This window comes from Brachypodium distachyon, chromosome 4 (genome assembly GCF_000005505.3).
Source record: "Brachypodium distachyon strain Bd21 chromosome 4, Brachypodium_distachyon_v3.0, whole genome shotgun sequence".
NCBI classification, from domain to species: Eukaryota; Viridiplantae; Streptophyta; class Magnoliopsida; order Poales; family Poaceae; genus Brachypodium; species Brachypodium distachyon.
The window spans coordinates 40,436,627-40,452,495 of NC_016134.3; the positions used below are offsets into that span (position 1 = coordinate 40,436,627).

Consider the following 15,869-nt stretch of genomic DNA (forward strand, 5'->3'; position numbering starts at 1 on the left):
GCCCACCATTTCTTCTTGTTTTGGCCTAACCTACCTTATTTTTTCCATTTTTCCTTTAATTTGGCCCAGCCCAACAAGTTTTTTTTTTCTTTTTGTCAGTAAAATGGGCCATGTGCCGTGGGAGGCCAGTCGGGCCTTAATGGGTTTGGGTTGGGCCGGCCAGGCTCGGCGCCACCCCTGGGCTTGGAGATTGCGTTTTCCGGCCGGCCCAGCCCAACCCCATTATTGATGGGCTTCCCCGGGCCAGGCCTGTTTATCCCGCGCCGAGCCGGCCCGATAGCTACCTATACTGTTGCATTAGCATGCAGATCTCATTATATTTTAATTTATTTATCATCCGTTTTGAATCTTAAAACACAAATCATTTCTAACAGCTGAGGAATCATCTTACTCGATCTAAAAATCAGACAATTTAGGTAGAACAAAACCGGTAGAAAAAACACAGCATTAAATTCCCATGTATATTGAATTTCTACAATATTTCAAAATGTAGGAATATTTTTAATGCTTTCTTTGGATGTTGTATAGGAAAAGTATATATGAACTTTAGACGAATTTGGACATAGAGTAGAGATGGAGTGTAAGACAAGATGCATTGAAGTTTTCAAAGGAAAAAAAAGGAGATTTGAGTTCATGCTAGAATTCTTATGGAATAGGCCAAAAGAATGAATTGCCTAAAATTTTGCAGATCCCATTACCATGATCCAAATGACTCATTTGGGAAGAACTCCTAGCAATTAGAATCCTTCAAAATTTATTTTAAAACCCTACAATCCGAAGAGGGCCTAAAGTTTTGCTATTGGAAAGTCACTTGTTTTTGCTTTTTAGTTACAGAATAATCGACAGTTTTGATGGAAGAGGGAGAGTGAGGACAATTCTCAAATCTTAATCCAGCGGCTATGATGTCTCGGCTGATATTCAAGACACATCAGCTGTGTCTTGGCTGATATTCAAGACACATGTGTATTCTAGAAAAAAAAAGATATTCAAGACACATAGCCACACTCGGGAAAAAATAATCTGACACATGGGCTCCACCTCCAACTTCAAGAAACCATGGGAGCTGGGTTTTCCCTCTCGAGAAATAGTGGGTTTTATTGGAATGGGTGGAACACCGATTAGGGCATGTACAATGGGGTGACTTCAGCCTTTTCTTAGCGACGCCACATAGGATAAAATCTGACGTGAAAGAGAGAGAAATGAAGAAAATGCACAAGCCTTCTCTTAATTAAGAGATGATTTCTTCACAAGAATGATAAGGCAAAGATAAGGCAAATTTCCCATTGTACTGGATTTTGCCTTTTCTTAGCATTTATTTAGTTAATTTTATTCATCCAATCATTAATTCTAAGATATAACACTAAGAGATAATCCATTGTACAACATGTTTTGTTGCCTTTTCTAAATGACGTGGAACACCTAAAATAAGACAGTCTTATCGACCATTGTACATGCCCTTATATCACGAGGATGTAAAGCACGATATATGCAAGTATACAGTTACAAGTAGATCGAGTATGGTAAAATTCTAAATATATGATACTTGAACATCAAGTTGTGTAGGTGGAAGAGACTCTTTCACTGAAAAGGTAAAATGATAATGCAACTCTCTTCATATTGATGTACTCAATCTAAGTCCTAAAACAATTCTCAGATACTGACTAACCAGCTCCTCTTGATGTCTAGCAGGAATACGGCATGTTCAGTGGCGAAAGTAGAAAAAAATTATAGGAAGAACCAGAATAGAATGAATTATTTATGAGAGAGCCAAAACATAAAAATATGAAACTCATACGATTAAATCGCAAAATTATGCAGGAACCCAAATAAAAATTCGAAATCTTGGGGGGCCAGGGCAGAGCTGGCCTGGTCCGTGCCTCCGCCCCTGGGCATGTTTAATCGCAACCAGCTCCTCTTGATGTCTCTCTTGATGTCTCGTTTCAGGAATACGGCATCTTTAATCGCCGACTCGCCGTCCATTTCCGAACTAATGGTGTGCCGTGCCCCCAACTGCGTGCTCCGATCTGAGGAGACGAGGCTGCGACGTGATGTCACCCGACCAATGAGAGTCTCCCGAACACCGAACAACGGGGCCCCCGAGTAGCTTTTATTCCGATTTCGCCCTTTCACCGTTACGGTTTTCAAGAAGAGTCCCTCGACACGTCGCAACCAGATTCTAACGCAAATACTACGTGCTTCACGTACTTACGCGAAACTATGCAACTGCCGATTCGCCGAAGTGTATAAATTTCAGAGATCACCCCGACATCTCGAGAATTTCAAACCAGAAAACCCCCTTCTTCCCTTCCCTCCCCACTTCCCCTGCTACTGCTACCGCTGCTTCTTTCGCTCTCGCGTCCGTGGCCATGGCGAATGCTAGGGCGCGCTCCCAGGGATCCAGCCACCGCCACCTCATACTCGTCCTCCTCGTTGCTCTCCTCTCAGCGGATTTTCTACTTCCGGTGGCGACGGCCTCCGCAGCGGTGGCCGTGGCGGCGGAAGGGGATGGGGAGAACAGGTCTGCGAGGCAGTGGGCGACGGGGAAGGACGAGGGAGAGCTTTCCGCGGAGCGGGAGGCATCTGCCGGTGGGTCCGTCGTGGAGGACGACTTCGCGGGCGGGTTCGGCTCCCTCGACAGCATGCTGCAGTGGGCGATCGGTACTGAAACCCAAACCCCCTCAGATTCTATTCTACGATTAGTTATTTCTATTCGCTTTGGAAAACTTGCAATTTTGTAGTGTAATTTGGTGATTTTAGCAGCCCTGAAAGTTGCCTCATTTAGTAATAGGATAGCTGTGAGTTTTGCTAAACCCTCCTGGCTTCCTGTTAGCATTCGATGTTCGAGTAGAGGATAATTATTACGGAGTACTAGTTAATATCTGCATGCAACCTCTGCGTGCAACCTCGATGGCAACCTTCTTTCGGTTGTGTGCGTGGAGTGAGCGTGGGTGTCCAGCTTGGCCAGTGTTGTGGCGGGTGCGGTCATTTCATGATTGCATTGTGGATGTTTGTTACGGTTTTTGTCCGGTTGTCCATTAATTAACGGGGCAATTCTTTTTTACCATATTAATGGATTGAGTCCTTTGGACCCCTGTTCGAAAAAAAAAGTATTCCGCCTCATTAGTAATTCACTCCAGTTTATAGGATTGCAGAGGGCAATAACTTGGTTTAAGATATAGGAACTTACGATTTATGGTTGCAGCTGGGCTGTAATCTCGTACAGTCTGTCTGGCTTTGGAGATATACTTGCATTTTGTTGAGTTCTATCTATTGGTCATGCAGGGAATTCTGATCCAGGAAAGCTGAAAGAAGAGGCGGCGGATGTGCAGAAGTTATCAGAAGACGAGCTACTCAAGCGGCGTGTAGAGATTAAGGTGAGAATTTTTCCTCAGGATTCATCCTCTGTGCTTTGTATTGTCACTATAGCATTTAGCATTATCTTGAGACCTTTCTTTTGTTTTACTAACCAGCTGTATATGTGGAGTAGTTGATAAAGTGGTCCACCTGTAGCTCTATTTGTGTGCTTTCATTCCGATTACCACCATATTTGCTCTTTGATTGTTTACACTGCTTCATATAATCCTGAAAACTTTTTCATATTTATTTTGATATTCCTGATTTCGTCTTAACATCCTTACTTTGGAGGACCCACACGCTACTATGATATTTGTATTAGGTTTTGTAAGATTTGCATTTTTTTTTCATGCCCTCCACTGTAACTGTACAAAAGGTAAAGGTTGCTCTGTAATTCTTATGTTAGCTGGATTAGTGGGCCATGGATTCCATATTTTCGTTGGGGCCTGAGCCCTATGTATAAGCAGGCAGCTAGTCATCCTCCATGCGGATGAAAGAATGCATGATTGAACCCTATGCTGAACCTTATCAATTTTCTTGCAGGAGTTGATGGAGAAGTTAAAGATGCCATCGGATGCTGACTTAATGAAAATTGCGATCACTGACTTAAACAATTCTTCAATTTCACTGGAGGATCGCCAGCGTGCATTGCAAGAGCTTTTAATTCTTGTTGAGCCCATTGACAATGCCAATGGTAGTCTATAGCTTCCTTTTTCAGTCCATCTCTATGCTAATTGCTCACTGCACTGCAAATCAACCAAAATTTCTGTTTGTAACTAGGATAACTGAAACTGTGCAACATCTATCTTTTAGCATTGAGACTTGAGAGTTTTAGATCAATGAAATAAAAACCAGATTTGTGATGATTTACCAGTATAATCCATGTTTGAAATGTATGTACAGTTCATAGCTTTTTCACTAAAAACCAGAGCCAACACTAGATGCAAAAAAGGCTTAGACTTGCCCATGGACTTCTTGTAAATTTCTCTGAAACTCTGTCTTGCTCATGCATTTGTGATCAGACCTTGATAAAATTGGGGGCCTTGTTCCTGTGATTCAAGATCTTAATAATGCAAATGAAGAAATACGGATCACATCTGCATGGGTCCTGGGTACAGCCAGTCAGAATAATGTCCTTGTCCAAAACCAGGTAATGCCATTCTTATTTACACAAAAGAGCATTTTGGTTCTAACACAGTATCTTGTATCTGCAGACTATCTGCTTCATTGTTAATAATGTTGTGCAGATGCTATTTACTAACTAGCGAAATGCATGTTGCCCGCAAAAATTAGCAATAGCTAAATGCATGTGTGTTGCTATGGAATTAAACATATGTATTGCTTGAGTTGCTTAAATGCCTTTGCCCTCATATCTCCCCATTGTGTACTAAACACAGTTATCTCACAATGTACGTCTAATCAACTATAATCGAAATATCGTGATACGTATATCTACCAGATAGTAAAATGGGTGCCAGTTATGGTGATTTGCTAGCAACCTACGGAGTAGTCTCAGTGGAGTAAACGGACACGACCAGCCAGGGACGGATCCAAGGGGGGGCGCCTGGGGGCTCTGCCCCCCCTAAGAAATTTCATTTTAGTTAATTGTTACTAATCAGCTCATTAAAAATCACTTTAAAATAGGTGAAGTCTCTAAGCCCCCCCCTCCCCCCCCCCCCCCCCCTAATCCCAACTCGCCCCCCTCATGTCAAATTCCTGGCTCCGTCCCTGCGATCTTTGTAGAGGTGCCTAATTTGGGTTTCATGTGTTGTTCAAATGCATCAATCAATGTTGCTGTAGTTTTATCTTCCTAAGTTTACTGCATATGCTTGAAAATGATGTTTACCCTGTGCTACATATCAGTGATTTATTCTCTTATTTCTATTATGTTTCTTTCTTTTCTTTTGATGTCAGTAGACAGTAGCTGATACTACCTCTGTTCCGAGAACAGTGGAATATCTTTTTAGTAAGAGTTGTTTCCCTTGTGTGTTTCCCTTCAGAGAATAAGGTTATACAGCCTCACAGGGGCTCTTTGCTGCCATTTGTTATCATTATTTTCTGCTATACACGTGTAATATAGCCTGACTGTTTGTTTCTTCCAGATCCTTGGTTATGGAGCTTTGGGGAAATTAGTGAAGATGGGCTATTCCAAGTCGACAAAAGAAGCTGCGAAGGCAATGTTTGCTATATCGGCTTTGATTAGAGACAACGTGAATGGTCAGGAGGCATTCCAATCGGAAAGAGGGAATGCAATGTTGCAGGTAGTGAAAATCCTAACTTGGGAATGCGGCCATATAATTGGTTCAGCTGTGACAAATTTTACCCTTTTTGCAGCACATATTGGCAAGCAATAGTATTGATGTCCGGCTTCAGAAGAAGGCAGTGTTTTTAGTAACAGACCTAGCAGATTTTCAGCTAAACTCTGAAAACTCAGGACTTGCTTTCCTAAGTGAACACGTTTTTCTAAAGCTAATGGTTGATATGTTATCAAGATTTGACCTTGACCTTCAAGAAAAGGTATGATGAGAGCCGCCTCCAGTTCCATGCTGTCGTTTTGGTTGGTCATTACAATCTGCACTTTTAATGCATGAATATGCATGTTCTAGCACTTGACAGTAATATTAAGCGTGCCAACAATGCAATTTGTGACGTGTAATGCAAATTCTGGAATTTGTCTTTAAAGGCAAATTCTGGAAGTGTAATACTCACAGCTCGTTTGGCACCCATCCTTTCATTTCATTTGGTAGAAATGAAATGAAATCTAATTTTTGATTGGATTTCATTTGGTTGAATTTGAATTCCAGGTTAAAAAATCATGTTTGTCTATCACATGGATTTGTAGAGTGACTGACAATTCCAGAGAAATGATGCCTTTCAGAGAGGAATTGAGTTTAGTTATAGTGTGATTTCATGGAATTGCAAATTGAATTCATGTAGCCAATTCCGTGCCAATCAAACAAGTTAGTTTCTAGAATTCAAAATGAATTCCACAATTCTAACCTCAAATGATGGGTGCCAAACGAGCTGCCACAGAAATCCCAAATGGTAGTAAAACCGACCCTGTCACAGGTTTTGAGTTCTGACCATTATTTGTGTCGTCACACAGGTTTTGTTGGCCATCAGGAGTCTATTGAAGCTACCATCAACCGACGCTGCTGACCTGGAGTCACTTGGCCTTGACAGTGTGCTATACAGGCTGGGGGTGCAGCTGGAGGAGTTGCCATCGGAGGAGCAGAAAGAGTACGCCGGGGAGGTCGATGGCCTCCGGAGAGAAGTCCAGGCGCTCTTCCAACAGAAGCTCAAGCAGGTAAGAAACGCAGTTGCGAGTTCCCAACTTCCCAACTTATACCTGATCCCGGGCTTAATAACCCCTCCTGCTTGCGACCTGCAGGGTACAGCAGCTGCCGCGGCATGAAGATGAAGGACATATACTACTCGGATGAACTGGAGGGAAGAGGGGGTTTGGGTTCAGAGCTGGGTCGAGTGCCTTTGTTTTTTGTCGGAGGGTACACAAAATGTTGTAGGATTCCATACTGCAGATTAGAGTAAACACTCCGTATGGTTTTCTAGTTTTCTTCTTCACAGAACCAGCTATGATCCATTCGATCCTCCCCTTGTTCTGCGATCCGAGCAATGTGATGAAACGCATAGCAATTATTGTTTTTGTCTTTGGGTTGTCATTGTCAACACGGAGAACCCTTGCATGTGCAGACTGCGAGACCGTAGGGTGAACGGCCGAACGCAATACTACTGCGAAGCTCCTGTGGCGGTCAGCGGAGCACGTGCAGCAGATGGCGACGACAACGTTCGTCCAATCCTTCCGATCCGCACGCCGGGGCGCGGCCAAGCCGTGACCACCGTAGATAGACATATTTTTTGACCAAGACCACCGTCGATAGACACAGAGGCAGGCAACAACCCTCTCTGCGGCTCGCCAAAAAAAAATCGCCCGCCCCCGTCGCGTGACACGCCCGCTTGCTTACCGCCCGTGCCCCGTGGGGCCGTGGGTAGGTAGGTGAGGAACACGCGCCGCCTGGGGCCTGGCTGGCTGCTCTCCCTCCGCGCCGCGCAAGCGCAACCCACCATCACGCCGGCCCGTGTCCGCTTCCGCTCATCAACTGGCCATTTCCCCGGAACGGAAGGCGGAAACCCCCGGCGGTCCTTTTCTACTCCCCCCTTTCAATCCAACAGTCTCCTCCTCTTCTAATCTCTCCCTCCTCCCTGCGAACGCATTACGAGGTCAACCCTCCTTCCTCTCCCCGCGTGCAGCGGCCTAGCCATGGAGGCCGCGGCGGCGACGACGACGACGGCGCTCCTCCCCTCCTTCTCGGCGCCCGCGAGGACGCGGAGCCGGACGAACAACGCGCTGCCGGGTTGGCGCGCGCCTCCGCGGCGGGGAAGGGGGCTGTCCATGGTGGCCAGGCTGGACGGGGGCGGCATGGGCAGAGGGGTGCCCACGGCCAACTACGTGGTGCCGCTCGACAAGGCCACCGGGATGACGCGCCCGCTCGTGGAGATCCTGCGGGACCTCAACAAGCGCGTCCCCGACAAGATCATCGACCCCGACACCAACACCGTACCCTGGTGAGTGTCTGAGTCAGTGAGCTCCCACCGGCCCGCCGCGCTGCTTACTGATTGTTAGCTCGGTTTGGTATGTTCCGCGCCGTGGTTCCGATGCTGTCGTCGTCCATCCTGCTGACTGAGTCTTGGCTTTCCAGACGAACGAATGATCGATCCTTGGCCACCGTGGGAGAACTGGCGCATAATTATCAGACTTTCTGTTTCGTACTCAAAATGGGTTCGAGAGATTCACGGGGAATTAGTGGACGGGGAGTTTGGCTTTGTTGACAATTCTGCAGCTCTTCTGTAGTTGTTTAGCTTCTGGATTGGATTGGTGAAATGAGCATTTGCTGGTGGTATAAATTGTACTGGATTGATACCATGTGAGTGTGAGCTCCTCATGGAAGTTTCACCTCTGAGGCTCTGACAATAAGTCAATTCATCCGTTGTCTTAGTTTTCTTCTTACCTATGTTCATTCTTTCCCTAAAAGAAGGACGAAAGATAGACAGGCAACGAATATATGGTTTTAGGATGGTTGTGAAGTTGACCTGGTTTGCATGGTTTCATCTATCAGAGTATGACAGCTGTTTGTTGGCGTAAAACAAATGATTCTAGGTAGTAGCTTATGCGCTATGTTGACCAAACTTTATCTTGCAAATAGTTCAGTGTTCTGCAATTTAGGTTGTTGCTGTCTTGTTGGTAGGTCTCGAGCACCCGTTGGATGGGAATGTGGTTACTTGACCAACTTTTCTACTGTTTCAAGCTTTGTTTAGAGAAGATATATGAAGCCAGTCTGGCAGTTATTTGGTGTGTTGATTATTATGCATTTCAGGCATGGTCAAAAGGTTGGACCATACTTTTGATCTTAAAAGGCTAACAGTTTGGTACTTAGGAATTTCTAAAGCGATGACAGCTATATAGTTCTGTGAATGCTGTCATGTCATCCTTAACTGTCGTCCCTATGTTGCTTTAGAATGAAGCGGGTGCTTTGGTTTTAATAATCTACAAAATATTCTATCTCCATGGGATAAAGTCATAAACTATGAAGTTTCCTTCTTGATTGTTAAATTGGACCTCAGTTGTGATCAAATTATTTCATTTGACCTCTTTTTTTGTAAGAAAAATGATAATATTGTGGTATGTATGTCTTCAATTATGTTGAAACAAATAAATCACATTGATGTAAGCTATCTTAGTGGGTAGGGGTAAAAAAAAAGTTCTAACTTAAAAAAAATAGTACTCCCTCCATTCCAAAATACACCTCATATAGATTTATGCACTTGGACCAAGGCAGCTCTCGTTTCAAGTGCATGACCACTCATATTGGGTTAATAATAAATGGATGTGAGTAGTTATTGGCCGGGTGCGGGTACCAAGAGAAAAATGAGGTGTATTGTGGAACAAATGAGAAAAATCTATACACGTTGTATTGTGGAATGGAGGGAGTAGAGTGCAACTCAAGTTTGAGCTACTCATGTCATTGATCTGTTCTTGTAAAGACAGCGGCATGCAGCTATCTGCAGATCGCTCAAGCTAAAAAAATACAGCTAGTACTCTCTCCATTCCAAAACACAACTCATATAGATTTTTCTCATTTGTTCCAAAACACACCTCATTTTTCTCTTGGTACCCGCACCCGGCCAATAACTACTCACATCCATTTATTATTAATCTAATATGAGTGGTCAGACACTAGAAACGAGAGCTGCCTTGGTCCAAGTGCACAAATCTATATGAGTTGTGTTTTGGAACGGATGGAGTACCTTTTTCCATTTGATAACAGGGGTAATAGATTGCTGCTATCTAGATCCGTTAGTTTTGATACTAGTTCAGTACTCCAGTCTACTCATTCACAAGATGGCACTGTAACATTTTCTTTTGCCATGGGTTGAATTTGTTGGATGATTAGTGGAGTTGTTAACACTGTTTGGCCTTTTTTTTATAAGAAAGACTGTAGCTACGCATGCTGTGTTAGTCTGGCAATGAATTACTTTGGATTCAGTGAACCTTTAATGAAAAGAGATTCAGTGGAAGTAAGCCTGACAAACATTAACACACAGTATTAGTCGTTGACAACAATTTGTGCTGACATAACTAGGAGTTCTACTGTGACTAGTTTTCGAATGAAGTTTGACTGAGGACATGTGGGCGATACCTTTCTTTTTTTTTCAGCAAAGGACGACACCTTTCTCCTTAATGAATCTTTGTTGATGTCTGATTGTGCAGGTACCATGCCAATAGAATGCTGAGCTTTTATGCACCAGGTGAATTCTTATGAAAATCACAAACTTTTTCATGATTTCTTCCCTGTGAGATCATTATTTTCTTTCTGGTGGATGCCTGAGTCTACTGTATTTATCTTAAAATGTCCCCGGTGCTTCCAGATTTCTGCTAATACAACTTTAGTTCCAAATATTTAGTTGGAGACATTTCCTTATTTGTATCCTCACATTTCATTAAGCAATATCAACTTATCGAGTACACACATTGCTGTGCTTTTGCTGCTTAAAGTTTTTAGTATCGTTGTGTTCGATATTTGAACTATTTTAATCACACCTCAACACTTAAAGGTCAAATTAATGGAGAAATAGACGGAAAAGGTCAAATACAGAAAGCACGATATGGTGCAAACAGAAGTGATCAATGATTGCTATTTTAATATTTTTACAGGTTGGTGTGGTGAAGTCCGTGATGTCATTTATTCCAACAATGGAACTGTAACTGTGGTCTATCGAGTGATTCTAAAAGGAACAGATGGAGAGGTAGATGTTCTCATTTTTCTGCAGATGTAACATTTGTCTACTATACGTTCTTCATTAATCGCTTCCAGATGTCAATTTATTCAACTAACATAGATCGGAAATTATTGAAGTAATACATGCACTCATGGAGAGTCAAACCAATTGTGCCTACAGAACTTTCATCATTTTCTCTTCGTGTTATCCTTTTCTTGCAATTCAACTTAACATTCATATGTGCCTGTTGTAGGCATTCAGAGATGCCACGGGCACAGCAGCTGTACGCGAGGGCCGTAGCGACGATGCTGTTGCGGCTGCGGAGGAAGCAGCGTTCAGCAAGGCCTGCGCACGGTTTGGTTTCGGACTGTACCTGTACCACCAGGATGAGATTCCATAGGGAGGACGACAGCCTTGAGATTCATCCTACAGTGGAGATGGTTATATCATGGGTAGGAACCGCCCTTGGACAGTTGGAATGCTTCGCTTTCCTGAGAAATTTTCAAAACTTGAAGCGTGCTTTCCCTGGCGCATATGCAAGAAACCTGTAAATTGTTCTAGTGCTGTTATCTTTGTTGTTGTCGGTGTCTCCAGCAAATTCATCCATTAGAGAAAAGAAACAACATATGAAAGATGTCATATTATTACTAAGCTGCTGTAATTTTCTGCCTCATGTCGGTTAGTTTCTGGAGTTGTAGCTTTTGTGTTCTGTTGATGCAATTTTGCTCTTACTAATAATAGCAGTATTCTACTTTACTACTTCAGGACCACATTGTCAAAATGAGATGAATTTGTATGAAACGTTTCTTTCTGCCGATCTTTTTACATAAAACTGGGTGCTATGCGATTAGTTTTATGTTGCATGTCAGTCATCCCATCTTTCAAAATAGGTGAGCAACTAGAGTGTATTTATAGTGGACGACGGTGTCAAGTGTTTACGATAATCAATAGTTTGAAGTAAACGTGAGCAGAGAGTTACGATCCGTATTCCTTGCAGGTCATACTAAAAAGATTTATCTTTACAATTGCATGTAAAATAGTGCATAGAAAAATTCCGGTAGGATTTGAATGGACATGAAATTGTACTTCTGTGTTTTCCCATTCCTGCAATTTTAGTTAGCTCAAAAATACTACTCACTCCGTTTCTAAATTCTTGTTGTGGTTTTAGTTCAAGTTCAAATAACTGAAACTATGACAAGAATTTAAGAACGGAGGGAGTAGGTGTTAGCCATAGTTGTCCTACAAACAAAAGAAATTTCCATGTGGTTGTAACTAATGCAAATTCTTCTTGGGCCCCTTTGATTCAAAGGAATTTCACAGGAAATTTGGAGGGTTCTATTCTTAAGGAATTTTTTCTTCATAACTCGTTTGATTTGCAGGATTTAAAACCATAGGAATATTTCCTATGGACTAGTTTGCATGCAATTCCAAAGGAAAATTTCCATGAGATCCAACCTCATGAAAAATTTCTTTTGTTTCTATGACAACAATGAGTAGCGTGTAATCCTTTAAGCAAATTCTGCATTTTTCCTGTGGTCAATCAAACAACTTGTACTACACGTTTCTATATTTTGAATTTTCATAGGATTCAACGTGCCCTGACCATTCAGATTCTATTTTTTCTTATTCATGTGTTTTTGAAATCCTGCGAATCAAAGAGGCTCTTAAACTGCACGCAAAGTAGTGTAACCATAGGGTTGGACCTAATCCAAATTTTATAAAGATGCCTCCTCGAGTGTGTAACTATGCAAGACTTTATCACAATGGTGCGTTGTGTAAACCCAAATTACATGATGTCTATTTGAAGGTAATGTAAGAGGAGAATATTTTTTAATAGTGAATAAATATGAATTTCAATTATCTTGTACTCTCTCTGATTCTAAATTCTTGACTCAAATTTGCCCAAATATAAATGTATCTATTCTTAAAAAGCGTCTAGATACATGTAATATTTTGACAATAATTTAGAATCGGAGTGAGTAGATATAAAGGCTATTATTGAGTGATAAGTTCATACCATTTCTTTCTTTAGGATGCTTGTCAGCCCTGTTGAGCGATAGATTCGTACCATTTCTGTCTTTTTTCTAGTCAACTTGGATTGTATCAAACCCTCTGGCTTAGATGATTGAGTCAAAAAAAATTTAAGTGCTGATGATTTTGATCAAAATTGTGGGTCTTTTTTCTTACTTAGCCCAACCAAAGGCAACCTGCTAAACGGATTTTTGGTTATCTAAAAAAAAAGATCCAGCCAAGTAATAAGCTGGTGTTCCACTACCTCGTGTCTCAGATTTAATACAATTTTATAGTAATTTTGTAATAATTCCGAAACACTTGTCGTGGATCGAAGGAGCACGAGGGCGTTAGCAAGGAGCAGGACACGGCAACTGTGGTCCGACGGCTAGACATAAGGCCCAAACAAGATCGTATAGCTCCATAGCCTGGATATTTTCAATGCCCTATAAATATAAATATAAATAAGTAAAATTGGACAGTATAAACAGGTAGGCGGTCGGTTCGGCCCATCTGGAATTCTGGAAAACTCTCGGTCCTGTCATGACATCCAGCGATTCCCACAACCCCACGCGCTAGCGTGCACATACATAACGCGAGCAGCCCACGAACCCCGTTGGAGAGAATCAACCACGACCGCATCGAGAAGCATCGTCAAGGCACCGAACCGCCCCGAACAGGAATCGCGTCCGAAGCTCGCCGACCCATTTGCTTCCCGGTGACTCGGCGGAGGAAGGAGCAGGACCAGAGCTAGGCGGGAGGGGCGCGCAGAGATGGCGGAGAATCCGCAGCTGTACGGGAACGGGATGCCGGTGCCCTTCCACGGCGAGATGTTCGTCCTCGCCCGCGACGGCGTCGAGTTCCACGTCGACAAGATCCCCTCGTTCGTAACCCCTCCCTGCCCGCCTGCGTCGCTTCCTTGATTTTTCTTCTGCCGCGCCGAAGCGGCGGCTCTGTTAGGTTTGCGATCTAGCGCTTAGCGGGGGATTACGCTCTCTGGATGGGGATTTTAATTAGGGATTATTATAGGTTCGGATTGGATTGGATTGAGGGGTCTTGACTTCGGAATTACTCCGTCTAAAATTGCTGGTGTTCGGGCAGCCGAAATTGAGCCACCGGCACCAGGGTTTCTGCCGAACGGCGACCGTCCGCTGCCGCATGTTCGCCCCGTGCAACGAATCTAGTTATGCTTGCTTGTGTTCATCCTTCTGTTCAGTGAGGAATAAGGATCGCAAAACAGAGAAATTGAACATATATGTTGGATGGTCTGCTTCTATAGGGATCGCAAAACAGAGAAAAATTAACATACTACATGGGTTGGATGGTCTGTTTCTGTTAACTGCTATTTAGAATTTGGAATAGTAGGTGGGAACTGTTCGATGATAATAAGGGAAACAATGCTCAAGAACAGAGAAAATTTAACATACATGTATTGGATGGTCTGTTTCTTTTAACTGCTCTTTAGAATTTGGAACAGTAGGTGGGAACTGTTAGATGATAATAAGGGAAACAATGCTAAATCTCATATGGGCTACGAGTTACGACTCGAAGCGAAGCACAGAACCTTTGTGCCATAATTAGAAAATTCTGTTACAAAATAGATGCAATTTGTTATGTAGCTATTAAAATCACTGTTTTTGACAAAATGAACTGACTGGATGTTATCTGTCTCTGGTTTCTGTTTTGCCTGTTCGCAGAGCTCCTGGTGGCCATGCGAAAACAAAGGGCACAATCTACCTGTCGAACATAAGGATGGTGTTTGTCGCGAGCAAGCCTGTTGGCAACTTCTTTGCTTTTGATATGCCCCTGGTGAGTAACTGCGGTATGGAAGTTTTTTCTTCCTAGCTCGTACTTCCTGCCCACAATTGTTGTCAGTTAACAGCATGGGAACTCTGATGCTTGTGAATTGTATGCAGTTGTACGTGCATGGTGAGAAATTTAATCAGCCGATATTTCAATGCAACAATGTTTCTGGGTTCGTTGAGCCGGTGAGTATCACTGAATATTTCATTGTAGGATCTGGAGCATACTTGTACGTTTTATGATATCCACGAAACGGAAGTCAATAAACTCTTGGGTTTCAATGCAGGTTGTTCCAGACAGCCAAAACAGGGCTTTGTACTCGACCCACACCTTCAAGATCTTGTTCAAGGAAGGAGGCTGTGGTACTTTTGTTCCCCTCTTCCTCAACCTCATCACATCAGTGCGGCGCTACAACCAGTTCGAAGCCCAGTCTGCCGCTGCGCCACGCATGGACCCTCTGCAAGCTGCACAGACTCCGGTTGATGAGATGATGCGTCATGCGTGAGTGCACAATCTGATTTTCCTTATCTTGTTGTTTCTGCCATTGCTCTGTTCTAAACTCGCGCCACTTGACATTTACAGGTACGTTGATCCAAATGATCCTACCAAGATATTTCTTCAGCAGCCTGCACCAGAATCCCAGCTGAGGAGGAGAAACTACAATGCCCCTGCTGATAACGCGTACTGATGTCTTGCCCTGATCTCCAGGTGGATGTGTTCTCATGATCTATGTGGTGCGCATGAGAATGTGCATTTCCTGCCTTGTTAGTGCTTATTGTCACTGAAGAATGCGATGAAGTATTTGTATGATCTTGGATAATTGCATATTTCACTGTCAGATTCAGTTTAATCAATAATAATGTACATACATATGTTGTGATCTGCTCGACAATTGCTAACGATGGTTGCTTCCACCCTCTGCCAGTGTTCTGCAAGTCACAGAATTATCTCCACTAGGATGTACTGAGACTAGTCTAAATTCGAAGTGAATTTGTCTCCGCATTTATCTGCAACTGTTCGTTAATTTGCATCTTCAGATGCATGCCTTCAGACAGTAAAACACTTAAACTACATGCTCTACGGATCAGATCATGCCACGAAATTAGATGGATGGATTGATGAGCCGTAAATTAAGACACAGATGCATCATGCATTGAGCAGCCTATTAACAGGGACGGAAATATCTCTAAAAACAGTGCAAAAAACAACAGTCTCGTAGGCATGAAATGACCAGCCTTTTTCCCCTTCTTCCTATGTGATGGACGATGTCAGGTCATTCTAGATGATGTAATGTAAAACTCCAGATTGGAGGAAGGCATACTTCCAGTGCAGTGCTCGTCCAACCTACTAAAGGAAGGTATCGTATCATAGAATACTTACTTGTTGGAGGGGAAAAGTATAAAAAT

At 43.0% G+C, this 15,869-nt stretch overlaps 3 protein-coding genes across 3 annotated transcripts; all 3 read left to right on the forward strand.

The window, feature by feature from the left end:
* Positions 1 to 2,183: 2,183 nt before the first annotated feature.
* Positions 2,184 to 7,041, forward strand: LOC100825047 (hsp70 nucleotide exchange factor FES1; the record flags this gene model as incomplete). The annotated part of the gene is made up of 8 exons (XM_024454648.1): positions 2,184 to 2,658; positions 3,283 to 3,374; positions 3,898 to 4,048; positions 4,377 to 4,504; positions 5,457 to 5,615; positions 5,689 to 5,871; positions 6,461 to 6,661; positions 6,746 to 7,041. Coding segments are annotated over 8 exons (1,413 nt in total), but the record flags the coding sequence as incomplete, so codon positions are not given.
* Positions 7,042 to 7,380: 339 nt separating this feature from the next.
* LOC100825351 (DNA repair RAD52-like protein 2, chloroplastic) lies at positions 7,381 to 11,420 on the forward strand. Its single transcript, XM_003578370.4, has 4 exons — positions 7,381 to 7,938; positions 10,142 to 10,179; positions 10,586 to 10,677; positions 10,904 to 11,420. Exons 1-4 carry the CDS (start codon positions 7,634 to 7,636, stop codon positions 11,048 to 11,050), a joined length of 582 nt encoding a protein of 193 aa, XP_003578418.1. The 5' UTR covers positions 7,381 to 7,633; the 3' UTR covers positions 11,051 to 11,420.
* A 1,787-nt stretch (positions 11,421 to 13,207) lies between these two features.
* On the forward strand, positions 13,208 to 15,379 carry LOC100825658 (UPF0664 stress-induced protein C29B12.11c). Its single transcript, XM_003578371.4, has 5 exons — positions 13,208 to 13,543; positions 14,358 to 14,469; positions 14,577 to 14,648; positions 14,750 to 14,964; positions 15,046 to 15,379. The coding sequence occupies exons 1-5, from the start codon at positions 13,434 to 13,436 to the stop codon at positions 15,149 to 15,151; spliced, it is 615 nt and encodes a 204-aa protein (XP_003578419.1). The 5' UTR covers positions 13,208 to 13,433; the 3' UTR covers positions 15,152 to 15,379.
* Positions 15,380 to 15,869: the final 490 nt, after the last annotated feature.

What these genes read in the sequence shown, in the direction of transcription:
- LOC100825351 (XM_003578370.4), top strand. Translation starts at nt 7,634, where the DNA reads ATGGAGGCCGCGGCGGCGACGACGACGACGGCGCTCCTCCCCTCCTTC. An exon ending in GCTGAGCTTTTATGCACCAG is followed by an intron (nt 10,180 to 10,585) that starts GTGAATTCTTAT and finishes ATATTTTTACAG; the next exon opens with GTTGGTGTGGTGAAGTCCGT. An exon ending in TAAAAGGAACAGATGGAGAG is followed by an intron (nt 10,678 to 10,903) that starts GTAGATGTTCTC and finishes TGCCTGTTGTAG; the next exon opens with GCATTCAGAGATGCCACGGG.
- LOC100825658 (XM_003578371.4), top strand. Translation starts at nt 13,434, where the DNA reads ATGGCGGAGAATCCGCAGCTGTACGGGAACGGGATGCCGGTGCCCTTC. An exon ending in CACGTCGACAAGATCCCCTC is followed by an intron (nt 13,544 to 14,357) that starts GTTCGTAACCCC and finishes GCCTGTTCGCAG; the next exon opens with AGCTCCTGGTGGCCATGCGA. An exon ending in TTTCTGGGTTCGTTGAGCCG is followed by an intron (nt 14,649 to 14,749) that starts GTGAGTATCACT and finishes GTTTCAATGCAG; the next exon opens with GTTGTTCCAGACAGCCAAAA.